A 12,620-nucleotide genomic window follows, 5' to 3' on the forward strand; every position below is an offset into this window, starting at 1 on the left:
GCTTAGACAAGATTCTTTGCACAAATACAACCCAAGTGATTTGTAGTTTTTAAGGTATATCGAGTAATATTGCAGATGTGCATAAAAGTAAGATGTTTTTAGTTGCCTTTCCGTTTTCTTCTTCAAATTATAAACTTATTGTTCTTTCATTTTCAAATAAAACTTGACTCGAATTAATTGGTTGAACAGATTTTCATTTTCCCTTTTTCTTCCCCAGCTTTGCCTACTATGAAATGGTACTGCTTTTGGACAGAGTTTGATTAAATCTTGAAAGAAGTGACAACAATCAACTTTTGTCACAATGATTAGGTTGTTTTTGATAAATCACAAAATGAATTCATGAAGAGGCTCCCTATCTTCCAGTACTCAGTTGAGAATAAGGAAAAGGAGAAAAATAGCAGTATTTGCATCGCATTCCAACAATATATATCCCTTATATAATCTACTATTCTCTCATGTGTTGTACTACATCAATTTAGGAGCACTAGCCTTGCAATTCATCTCATAAAGCACATAATAGTTAAAACATGACAGAGTTACCCCATATTGTTTTTTATAGGTTTTTTTGGGTTGACCCGGGTTAACCCGGGTCAACCCATCTGACCCGTGACCCGGAGGGTTGACCGGGTCAATGACCGGGTCGGGTTTTAAAACTATGGTTAAGACTATCTGAAATTCAAGTATGAAGCTAAAAAATATATGCACATATAGAGATTTGATCTTGTGACACCGGGTGCCTTCAATTTTTTTTCTATGTCAATAAAAATAGATTTTAATCATAAATGCAATAATTTAAATTTCCTAGAAAAAATGTAATTGTTAGTATAAATTATTTTTTTATTAATGTGTTTTCTAACCAAAAAAAAAAAATATCTTTCTTTAGATATGTTATTTATTGCATAGAACTATTTCACTGTAAAAATGATGATTCTGTAATTATGTTTGGGATTTTGGCTATTTTGAATACTATAGCAACTAGCAAGTAGTGTTACTACAGCGGTGGCACAATTGTAAATTTCAACTTTATTTAGAAAACTAGATTTTTTTAGATTTCTTTTTATATTTGATATTTTTTTTTATTATTTTACAATTTTGCTCACCTATTTTGAACTTGAATTTTGTTATAAAATAATTATTTGGCCTATAAAAGAATTATTTTTTACCAACTCATTAGTTTTTCTTGCTCATGAATAAATAGCCTAAATAATCTTCTTTTTTAATCTAAACAATTTTTTATTTGATGAAAGAAGTCAGATTTTAAAGGCAAAAACTAGCAAACTAATTTTATATTTTGACAAGTAATTAAAGGTGATAAATGACAAAAATTCTAAATCAGTTTTGGTTTCAAAATTCATTATAAAAAAAAGACATAAAATGTTTTACATAGATTTTCGAAATTTCTTTACCTTAATTTTTAGCTTACCTTCAATAGTTTTAAGCTTGTTTCCTTCTTTTTTCCTTCTACATTATAGTCTAGGTTATGTTATTATAGAGAGAGATTTGACTGCTATTTCCTTGAGGTTATAGTCCTTATTTAAAAAAGTAATTAAATAAAATGATATTGTTAGGGTGGTAGGAAGTTAATTTCATATATTTTGTTTACATAAATAATAAAACTTTAAAAATAAAAAATTAATCTTTAATAACAATTTTTTTTAACTGAATCTGGTTCTAAATTCCTCAACAAATAAGTAGCTTACGTATCATTATTTTTAGTTTAATTATGATAATTATCATTATATATGATAATATGCATGCTAAGGTCTGTAATTTTAAATATTTAATTTTATGTTTAGAATGCATAAGAAGTTTTGTTTTAAATCCTTTTACAAGATATGGTTTTTTACCTTGTTTCATAAAAGTACATGTAATATAAAATAAATAATTATAGATACTATTTGACATTGTAATTGCTATTATTTTTAATATTAATGTATCAAAACAGTATGTTTTGTTTATCAAAACAATACAAAAACATTAAAAAAAATTAATAAAATACAATTTCTCCCACAAAAACAACCGTAGTCACTGGCCCAAATTTGAAACAACACATTTTACGTGAACAACATTGTAAATGAGGTATTCAAAACTAGAGAAATGATTTGGATAGCTGCCATGCACGTGGAACGATTTTATCCGTCCTGGTCTTACCAGGATGGAGAGACAAGATCATTATAGGATCTCAATTGTCTTTGTACAAACCTCTCCTCTCTTTGTCAAGAAGGAATGCAGGTGCAAGCCCTAATATCTCCCCGGTACTTGACAGGATATTTCCTGGAAAAATAATGCACACTCTTCACTCTTGTTAACTGATAATAAGCTCTAGGTTAATCTGAAGGGCCTGCAGTCTTGATACAGTATTTCCATGTTAAGCTTGACCGGCTGCTTTCTCACCAGCTTCCAAGTGGATGGGCAATAAACTACTAAATACTACAAACATAATTACACAGGAAATCTTATTTTTCCTAGTCCATTTCTTGACTACGTTGGAGAAGGACATGGGGGCATGGTCTTTTTGGTTCTCCTTGTGTCCATAAGACTCTGAGATCCCCTCTTTTCTTCCCTAACGTAAGAAAAGTTCCTGCATCAACGCATGAGTTTTATTTATAGGGTCAAGTAAACACTAAACCATTTTGCTTTTTAAGATTGTTTTCCACTCTTTCTGTGAAAAAGAATTTACCAAGGGTGAATGGGACGATATATAGCAGTGCTGGCTGCCCATGGCCATCCATCAAGTTCAGTGCCACATAAGTAACGAGAAGACCTGCCGCGTTTCATGATTAAAAAGGGAACTTGTAAGAGATAAGTGCTATTTCAAAATTTCAAAAGCATGTGAACAGCACAACAGTTCTCTTTATCCTTTCATTTTCAAATGCAATTTAGTGGTTCCAATAGAGAAAGGAGACTGGTTTGATAATTCCATACCTAATCCGTAAGCAAGCATTGCCCATGGGAAGTACCCAGCACAAAGGCTCTTATTTGCTGACCAATCATACCTGCAAGAACAATTGATTTTTTTTTAGCATAGAAAATCTTGATGAAATTAAGAACTTGCAAGCTGAAAGAAGCCCAAGACCAAAGGTGGAGCAGCATGCCTCATCGTTTTTCTACTTTAAAAATGCCAAGAGTGCTTATTGAAGCTCAATCAAAGGAGAGCTATTCTTTAGCTGCTGTTATCTTTCTGTTGTAACAAACTGTATTCAAATATTTGTTTTGATTGTAACTAGCTTGACCATATTTTGTGGGATATTCTTTGTAAACCGTTTGGGATGTTTATGATCTATATAAATCCCATTCAATGTGTTAAATAATATGATCATTTTTATTCAGCAATTACTTCTCTTAGGGTCTCACGGTGATATTTTGTTTATTTGGAGAAAAAAGACTTGGCAGATTTGGATTCTTATAACTTGGAGAGCTAGAACTACTGTTGCAAATATTCTTATAACAACTTAGAAAGCTAGCAGCTAAAGTAAGCATCAGAGGTTTGAAATAGAACGGAAGAAGAAAAGATATTGCAAGAAGGTGAAAGCCCCAATTCCGTGATCTGAATTGCTGTAACTGCATTTTTCCCTGCCTTTTTATCTATTTTTTATTTTAGAAAAGAACAGTTTGCACAAAAGAATTCGTTGATCACAGAAATATAAAAAAATTATCTTAACCTGGAGGGAAATATGAGGAATAAACACCAAAGAATGCTAGCAAATATCGAGTTTACAAGTATACAAATAAGCCAAGGGTATACTTCTTGCAAAGACATGCCAGAGAATCATGGAGTGGAGTGTAAACCTGAGGGAAAATGCTATCAGCAACCCAGGTAAAAGGATGTCGCCAAACCCTATGATGCTGTAACCACCCCAAGGATCAAACAAGCGTGGAATCTTTAACAGCATTGGGATACCATCCTCTCCACTTCTATCACCACGAGCCACCTAAGAAAAAAGATGTGACCAATCTTTATACTTCAGCAAGTGAACACATTGATTATTGAAAGTCAACCAAAAGATGCATGTGATAGATAGTAAAATTACCAGAGGATTACTTACCACAATCATGACGCTTTCATGGAACAACTTCTTGGAAACAAACACCCAAAAGATGTCATACAAGAACGCACAACTGAGCAGAACAGTACCCACCTGATTTACAAACATTTTCACTCATTTCAGAAGAACCACTGAGTCACCAGAAATAGTATCTGTCCTAAAAATTTGCTCTATCTAAATTGACGCTAAGTGATACTAAACCTGGTAAAACTAGAACGAGTACAGTTGAAAGAATAAAAGGATTGCATCTTTATATGGAATTAAAGGAGATTTGAACGATACTATCACAACGGCAACCAAAATATCCAACTTGAAGGAAGTAATCGTGTGAGCATGTGCAGAGCAACACTAAAACAAAAGGGGTAATTGCTGGAGCTATTTGACTTAACAAAGATTGCCTATTTAGAAAGGTAATCCACTGCACACATACTAGGTTAAAAAAAAAAGCAATTAAGAAAGGATAAAAATGATGGGAAATAAAAAATCTAAGGGGCAGCCTATGCAGGCCCATTACTTGGTGCAATGGAAAAAGTTTTAAACTCACAACCACAAGGAACGATTCTTCCTCACACCCTGCCTTGGTGGGGGCAAAACTATTGCAATAACTTGTATTCATTAGCTTACTAGATTTTTTAAGAACATTACCTTGAGATTAGGTACATGGACAATTTGCAGAACAGTGATTATCAGTGCAATTCCCTGGTTTACAAACAAATAAAGGACAAAGGATTATTAGCTGAATTGCTCCACTTGACAACTTCACCCAAAATGAGATATACGAGATAGATTGCAAAAGGCCATAATGTATGCCACTTATTATCCATTTCATTTTGGAGTCATTAATTATTAGTGGGATTGGAATGGAAAGTACAGTAGGTGGCAGTACTAAAGCAGCAACCAGAGAGAGAATTCTTTATAATCTTGATAATTGGAAACTTAAAAATTGCAGGAAGCATTAACCGATTTGGAAAGAAGGTGTCCTTACAAGTGTATCTTGACCTATCCAGGCAAAGGAGAGATTGCGATGCATAGCCCAACCAGCTGCAAATGCTATGCAGAATGGAGAAACAGCTAACGTTAGGTACGAGAGAGCTCCAAAGAATGGTACTTTTATGTATGATTCTCCAGCATGCTTGAACCACCTGCACAATTATTGTAACTTTAGCTCCCGACCACTGAACTGGTAGAAAATACTTAGGTAATCTGACAGCAAGCATCCATGGATAACCAGCTCTATAAAAACTCCCAGCCAGTAACTTCAAATACTTAATAACTTTTCATATAATCCCTCCCTTAACAGCTGCATTTTATACAATAACATTTATAGCACTGGATTGTAATAAAAAAATGAGCAAACGAAACTTCCTTAGGAGGGGGTGTGCAATTTTCACTGTTACACTACTTTTCTGGAAACCTACCAACAAATAGGAACTTTTAACCAAGTTCCCCAAATCAAAGATTAAAGAATAGTTATGAGCAACTGAAATATGGAACGTGGCTAGCAAGGAGTTTTAAAAGTGAAAAAATTTCAGTAACACAGTAAGTCATTTATAAATAAGAGACTGATTATATACCTTGACAATAAAGCAACCAGGCAAGTTTGCAAGCCCTGCAGATGCATGAAACTACATGCTTAAAATTGATTCCAGCAAAAGAAAAGGGAAAAAAAAGGAAAACATGAACAAACCTGTAACATTAGGCTGTTCAGATGTCAAAAAGTTTGATCACAGTTTGCATAACGATTACCACTTCTAAGCATGGTAATAATGCAAGATGGTTAAGTATTTGCTCCTGGCACCACATTCATATCATGATTTCAGTGTCAAAAGGGAAAAGTCATACCTCCACACCACCTATGCAGAACAGGACCACCAAAAGCTCAATGAACCAATATGACATGAGTTCGTAAAGTATGACCAGGAAGCATGAAGCAATGACAACAAACAGGACAGCTGATGCTGTATTGATGTCCAGAACACTACTAACACCCACAGCTTTGTCATTTGGAACTTCATCCACAGCATCCTACATGAAGAAGACAGAATCATAAATCAGTAAGAAAGTAGAAGTTGTAAAGAAAAAAATAACACTTCAAGAAGAAAGTGCTAAGATGATGCTATTTTGCAAATATTGTCCAAAAAATCACCTTCAATAGCTTGTCCTGTTCGGCAGCTGCTTCTCTGGCAGTCCACGCGGACCAATAAGACGCGCACAAGATGGTACCAACAGCCATTAACCACAAAAAGACTTCGGCGACATCAACTAATGGTCGCTTTGGAGAGTAAAGCTGCACAGACACTGCAAACAGGCAATTATTTTTAGACAAGTCTTCCACAAGAAGGAAACTGCCAATATATGTACGCAGCACATCAAAGCAGAAAAGTAGTCACCACCTAAACAAATGGACAAACATCTTCAGAAAAATGAAATATCCAAAAGCAGGTAAGATCAAGTTAAAAAATGAATTTGCATGTTACCCTGAAACCATGTGGACTATGGAAGAGAACTTACCTGATGTATTAGTCAATAGCATTTTTTCCAAGCTTGCACCGGCATCTTGTGGGAGTATAATAGCAGGTATGTGTATATCTAGATCAGTTTCATCTGGCTCACAGACCATCTTGTAAAGTTCTGTAGAGAAGGGAAACAAACAATAAGTTGCAAAATAAGCCATAGCGAAAGAAATTGACAGTAAAGGACTTTATATTGGTTGTCATGACCAAGCAAGCATTGGTATAAGCAAATTGTGGGTAAATTCAAGAGAAGTTCCTCTTCCATGTCCATGAAGATTAAAAGGATGATGTGTTTAAAAGAGTTCAAAGAAGAATTTCACAGGCAAGTTCGTGGATGGAGTTCAAGCAGTTGTAAATGCAATCCTAACATACCTATTAAGTTAAAAATGGCAGATTTATTGGGCTTTGGGAATTAACAAAACAACGTCCATAAAATGAGTGTAGCTAAAATGAAAAAGTTCAGACTGAAAAGGGATTGGACAGGATGGTGGAAAAAGATCCATATTTAGCATTAAGAATTAGCGTGTTTGATTGAGTGGACATCAGGGCTATTATCATTGTTTGCTGAGAGCTTCCATTAAGATCCCTACCGATAAGAAATGCATCAAATATAGCAGCAAATACACCAATTACCTTTTTGGTTATTTATAATGAGCACAGCTGAAGCACCAGCAGCTTCAGCATTATTTGCTTTGGTTGTGAACTTGCAGTGACCTCGGTGAACCATGATGACATCTCTATCAAGCTAACAAATTGAAAAACATCGACTTTAGTAAATGTCCACAGCACATCGATGAATTATACAACTATGTTCAAATATCTTGAGCATATATAATATTCCTAAGTATAAACCTTGTGCTTAGGTGCACTACAACAATCTCGAGGGTCTGAAAGTGTAAGGCGAATTTGGTTTGCATTTTTCTCTTTTGACACAATGGTAGTGCCAAATCTAGCACCCACGCCTACAAATTCAGCATCCTCTTCTCCACCGACCCAAGTTTGAACTTTTACCTAACAAAACCAGCCACTAAGTTAACAGATAAAAAATATGAATTCAATCAGAGTCTAGAGCTAACTAAAGTACAATTGCAGACCCCGTAAAATCTTATGAAGGCAACTTTCCGACAAAACCAGATAACAATCGGTTGGCTCCAATGGAATGACCTAAATCAAAAGAAAGGTTGACATTTCCATCATTAAATGCTTTTCCCAATTATAGCTCATAATATAAGCACATTTGATGTAACCTAAGAAACCCAAAAGAGAGCCGAAAAGAGAGAAAAAGACCAGTACTAAATTATGGTCATAAAAAGGAAAGAAACCATCTTCAAAACTTTACTTTTAAACTTTCCTATAACATGCAAAACGAATTCAACCCTAGAGGGCAAATCAGGCACCAAATCCAAATACACAGAACCAAAACCTCAACAAGATCACAAATTTACAAACTCCAACTTTTGAGGGATCACATTACTAGCTCCAGATCACACAAAATTGTAAAACAGAAACAAAACAAAAAACATCAAAAACATGTAATCATGTTAAAAATATATATATATAGTTAACAATAACCAATTAAAAATTTATACAATTTTAAGCTACAACTAAACCATAAAAAATACAAACAAAATACACAAAATCCAAGCAACGAAAAGAGAAAAGAATCAAAACCCGGTTGAGAAACCATCAAAGCAAGAACTGGGTCGTTATAAATAATCAGCATTTTAGATGTTACCATTTACCAAAACGAAGTCATTTTCACAGCCAGGCTTTTTGGGAGCTAAGTTATCATCATGGACTATATCTCCTGCTGTAACTGAAGATGGGTGACACACCAGTAAAATCACACCTGTTATAGTGATTATAGAGCACAGTTTTTTAAAATCCATGGATTGATTTTAAGCTATCTTTCTTGGCGTTCTCTTGTTTCCCTACTACATAAATAAAAATTTTGAGCAAGAGAGAGAAACAGAATCTTGTCTAGTTTTGTTCTGTGTTCTGTAGCCGTGGTACGTGGTGTTTTTGGAATTGCGTCCGTGATTATTTTTTAAAATATACTAAAATAATATTTTTTATTTTTAAAATTTTATTTTTAATATTAATAATTAAAAACAATCTAAAAATATAAAAATAATTAATTTAAAATAAAATAAAATCTCAAAAAAATCAAAAATACTTTTTTACCATGAAATACACTCATAGTAAATAATAAAATGAAAAAAGAAGTGAGATCACAGAGATCAAAACTACAATTAATATTCAACAATCATGATTAAAAAGATAATATTATTCTGATTTGTTTTATACAATTAGTAATCATAATACGAAATGCGTTTCATATACAGCCACCTTGGTATTTTTTGCTAAGTAGTAAGCCTAATTTTCCCTTTTTTTATTTTCCACTTCGGTTTTAAATTTTTTGAAAAATAAAAAGAAGAAGATTTCATTAATATATTAATAATATCCAGCCGGGGCAAAAACATTTAATTATTATATTAAAACTTCAATACATATTTGATTAATACAAGATTCAAAATTTTCAGAGAAATATTATTATCATATTTCAAATTATAATTAATTTTAAGTTTAATAACGTAAATGAAGTGAGAGAAAAAAAATATTATTTCTATTTATCTAAAAAAAAATATTTTAAAAAATAATAGTCATTACATTAACAAATAGCTCCAAAACATGATTCATTGCTTATTATCTTCTCTACATGTTAATCTTAAAAAAATATAAAGTAAATAAATAGTATGAAAGCCCGTTGCTCAAATGAAAATGGGTTAAAATTCAAATTTTTTTATATTTTTAGATTATTTTAATATATTAATGTGAAAAAATAATTTTAAAAAATAAAAAAATATTATTTTAATATATTATAAATAAAAATATTTTAAAAAACAATGTACTGTTACTCTAATATTCTATTATGAAAAAGGAAGAAGCAGAAATGGCCTGGCTAGTCTTGAATTGTGCCCAATCACTTGGTGACTTGACGTGATTATCAATATTGATGTTAAACCTTTTACTTTTCGGGCCTAAGTGAAGGCAGATTTGATCCATCTTGTCACATAACTCAAGGTTTTGCTTGGCGGAGGAGAATAAAGAATTTGCAGGTTTTTCAAGCTTCGAAAGAAACAGGACACCTCCCTGGTTATTCCCTTCACCTTCAACAGGCTAGAGAAAGTTGTAGTATTTTGCTGAATAAAGCTGGCACTAATTGATCAAATCCAAATGAAAACGAGATAAAATATTCCTATTGACCGACTATACATAGTTGCAGCATCCATGCAGCCTGTTTTTGAGAGGATGGCATTAAAGAAGAAATCAATTTCAAATATTCCGTTTTCTTGCCTAGTGAGTGTACTTGATGCATTGAAACTTCAGATACCCCCCATCATGGGAAACACAGATACAAAGTAAATTGAAAGAGCATCCCTCATCTCACTTGTGCCCATGTTGAAAACAATATAAATCAAGTATCGAAACTAGGATCTTTGAAAATGTCAAAATAGTTCTCTCTTACATCTGGTAAGGATTGAAACCAGGCAAAAACAATATAGAGATGTTTGGAATCTTGTGATCCATAGTTGAGTGCAATTTTGTTTCCGGCTCATTATTCACCTCGAATGAAAACTATTTTGGGAATTGATAACCATCTTGGTATGACGTTAGTCTACCATCAGCTTTGTAACTAGAATGGTCGAGGAAGAGGAAGTTGTTGGCTATCAACTGTTCTGAGAAAGAGTAGCTTCCCCCTGGAAGCCTGACGGCTCCTCCATTCATGTTCAGACCTGGGGTGCTGCTTTCACGAGCTAGATTTTCCAAGCTGACTTGGGTTGGGATGTTAAAACTACTATTTGCAGCCTGAAGAAATGGAACTGGGAGTCCATTTCCAACAATTGATGACATGGTGCTGTTTTGGTTGAAGTAACTGACGTCTCTGGAACTCATTTGAGCAAAGCTTCTACTTCTTTCGTCTGGCTGCATGCCCTGAAAGTATCCATGATGACTGCTTGAACCTAGTATCAGATTCGATCTTTCTGAACTCATGCCTATTTGATTCCCAGCAAATCTTGGTTGAATAGAGTTCAATGAAGATGTATCAAACCTATGGTTTGCTTCAAGAGGCTTTGTTAACACAGTAGGCAGTGTTAAGTACATTGAAGAAGCTACCTGATTGGAGGAGCCAGTTGGAAACATTGGCTCGACAGTTAATGCCAGCCTTTCTCCTTTGTTCTTCTTGCCTGATGTCATGGATCCAATCGCTTGGGCATAATCAGATTGATGTTCAGGTGCTTGATGGTGATTATTAGAATCAGTAATTTTTCTGCCTTTTGCAGACCTCTCTAAAGATCCACCATTGCATTGAGCTCTTATGCCCAACACAATACTCTTTGGCTTCTGCACTTGCACATTCTTATCTGAAGGACTAGGTTTAGAATTCATCTTGGCAGATAATGCCATTCTTTCTTCTCTTTCCTTCTCAGTTGTTGTCATGGGTACAATTGCTCGGCTAATATGACTATCCAATGTTAGACTGCAATTACTAGAGTCAGTTGATTTATTGGCTTTGCCAAACCCTTCTGTAGACCCACCATTGCAATCTTGAGATCCTTTGCACAAACTGAAGGCATTTCGATGTTGCAGGAAAATGTTCTCCTGAAAATTCTTCTGATGATGCACTTCGGTACTGTTCTCCTGAAAGTTGATAAGGTTCTGCCTGTGGACATTCTCCGCAAACTTATTATGGGGCTGCGCTTGGCCATAGCCCTGAATGTTGTTTTGATGCTGGGCTGGCATGTTCCCGAAAGTGTTTTGGTGCTGAACTTGTGCATTCTCCTCAAAGCTGGTTTGAAGCTGCAATTGAACTTTCTCTCCTCTAAAGCTGCCTTCTCTTGTTTCCAGCTCAGAAACAGTCTCCTCTTCCACCAATTTCTGCATTTCTTCCCTCATCCACTTCAATAAATTCTCTCTTGAAACTTTAAGATCCTGTAATAAAAAGTTCATGTACTTCTTAAGATCATCAAATACAGCTTGTTCATCAGTACTAGGTTTACTCTTCTTACGGCGGACTTCTCTGTGAGGGCCCTTCTTCTTTTCATTAGGAGTTGAATCATTCTTTTTACTCCTCCTTCTTCGGCCATTTTCAGCTTTCCCAGATTTCATTTGGTCTGAAATACCAGGATCACAGTTGCCAATCTGGTGCAATTTACTAGCATCACTAGTTTCATCATTATCAACTGAAATGAAGCTCGAGATCAGTTTGTGTTTTTTTAGAGCTGGTTCGCCACTTGGTTTTGAATCATTGCTTGAAGAATCAGAGTCATCGTCTTTCCTCCTAAACTCCCAGCATTGCTGCAGTTTCAGTTGCTCTGCCATTTTAGAAATGGGGGACATCATGAAAAACCAGAATTTCACTAACTCTGTACCATCAAATAACTTGGAAGATGTTGAATTATCAATGTTATTTTTTCATCCCTGGAGGATCACAGCACCAATTCCTGCCCACGTAGCATCAAGACTCCATGATTTTCTGCAAAAGCTGCTAGACAATCAAACAGCCCACCAAACTTCGACTTCAACTCATTAAGCAGGAACCTGACTACATTGAAACTACTCCAAAGTGAAAACAAGTTTATCAAACAAAGAGCAACCAATAATCAAAGATTAATGAATTCAATGACTTCATGGATTCTCTGTACTTTCGAGATTCTGTAACGAGTGATGTGATGAAGACCTCTAGACACTACCTACAGGCTCATTATCTACAGAAACACAAACCCATGTGTAAAAGAAAGAGCACAATCTTGATCTTTAAAGGAGTACATAGTTTCAAAATCCCCACCTCACTAAGGCCTGAGATGAAAACCAGCAGAAAAGAAATCCAATTCCTGAACCTCAAATACCTTTCAATGAGGCAATATAGTTCAAATAAAGGCACAAACTTGCATAGCAAACTGCTATTTTATAAAATCCATAATCAGAAAAAAAAAATGCAGAATAATGCTTCCTTCAGAGTTTCAAAAGAGAGAATAACATAGCATAAGAAAACTAA

At 34.5% G+C, this 12,620-nt stretch overlaps 2 protein-coding genes across 4 annotated transcripts; both read right to left on the minus strand.

Moving 5' to 3' along the window:
• Window positions 1-1,979: 1,979 nt before the first annotated feature.
• On the minus strand, window positions 1,980-8,560 carry LOC7479307 (signal peptide peptidase-like 2). Of its 3 annotated transcripts, XM_052447447.1 has the most exons (15): window positions 8,302-8,461; window positions 7,654-7,723; window positions 7,412-7,570; window positions 7,193-7,304; window positions 6,558-6,677; window positions 6,193-6,344; window positions 5,889-6,071; window positions 5,621-5,655; window positions 5,032-5,188; window positions 4,692-4,745; window positions 4,047-4,139; window positions 3,790-3,932; window positions 2,926-2,996; window positions 2,681-2,770; window positions 1,980-2,581 (listed from the first exon to the last, which is right to left on the minus strand). In XM_052447447.1, exons 1-15 carry the CDS (start codon window positions 8,313-8,315, stop codon window positions 2,466-2,468), a joined length of 1,569 nt encoding a protein of 522 aa, XP_052303407.1. In that variant the 5' UTR covers window positions 8,316-8,461; the 3' UTR covers window positions 1,980-2,465. The 3 variants fall into 3 exon arrangements, with proteins under 3 accessions (XP_052303407.1, XP_002299526.4, XP_052303405.1); XM_002299490.4 differs by lacking the exon at window positions 7,654-7,723 and having other exon boundaries at window positions 2,076-2,581; window positions 2,681-2,764; window positions 8,302-8,560; XM_052447445.1 differs by lacking the exon at window positions 7,654-7,723 and having other exon boundaries at window positions 2,076-2,581; window positions 8,302-8,560.
• A 1,254-nt stretch (window positions 8,561-9,814) lies between these two features.
• On the minus strand, window positions 9,815-12,402 carry LOC7479308 (uncharacterized). The gene has a single exon (XM_024599352.2). The coding sequence runs from the start codon at window positions 11,963-11,965 to the stop codon at window positions 10,199-10,201; it is 1,767 nt and encodes a 588-aa protein (XP_024455120.2). The 5' UTR covers window positions 11,966-12,402; the 3' UTR covers window positions 9,815-10,198.
• Window positions 12,403-12,620: the final 218 nt, after the last annotated feature.

Source organism: Populus trichocarpa, chromosome 1 (genome assembly GCF_000002775.5).
Source record: "Populus trichocarpa isolate Nisqually-1 chromosome 1, P.trichocarpa_v4.1, whole genome shotgun sequence".
NCBI lineage: Eukaryota > Viridiplantae > Streptophyta > Magnoliopsida > Malpighiales > Salicaceae > Populus > Populus trichocarpa.

Excerpts from the sequence above, each read along its gene's own strand:
- LOC7479307 (XM_052447445.1), bottom strand. The coding sequence starts at position 8,448 with ATGGATTTTAAAAAACTGTGCTCTATAATCACTATAACAGGTGTGATT. Across the intron at positions 2,997-3,789 it reads CTGATAGCATTTTCCCTCAG|GTATGATTGGTCAGCAAATA; the intron begins GTTTACACTCCA and ends TTGTTCTTGCAG. Across the intron at positions 2,771-2,925 it reads AATGCTTGCTTACGGATTAG|CGGCAGGTCTTCTCGTTACT; the intron begins GTATGGAATTAT and ends AATCATGAAACG.
- LOC7479308 (XM_024599352.2), bottom strand. The coding sequence starts at position 11,965 with ATGATGTCCCCCATTTCTAAAATGGCAGAGCAACTGAAACTGCAGCAA.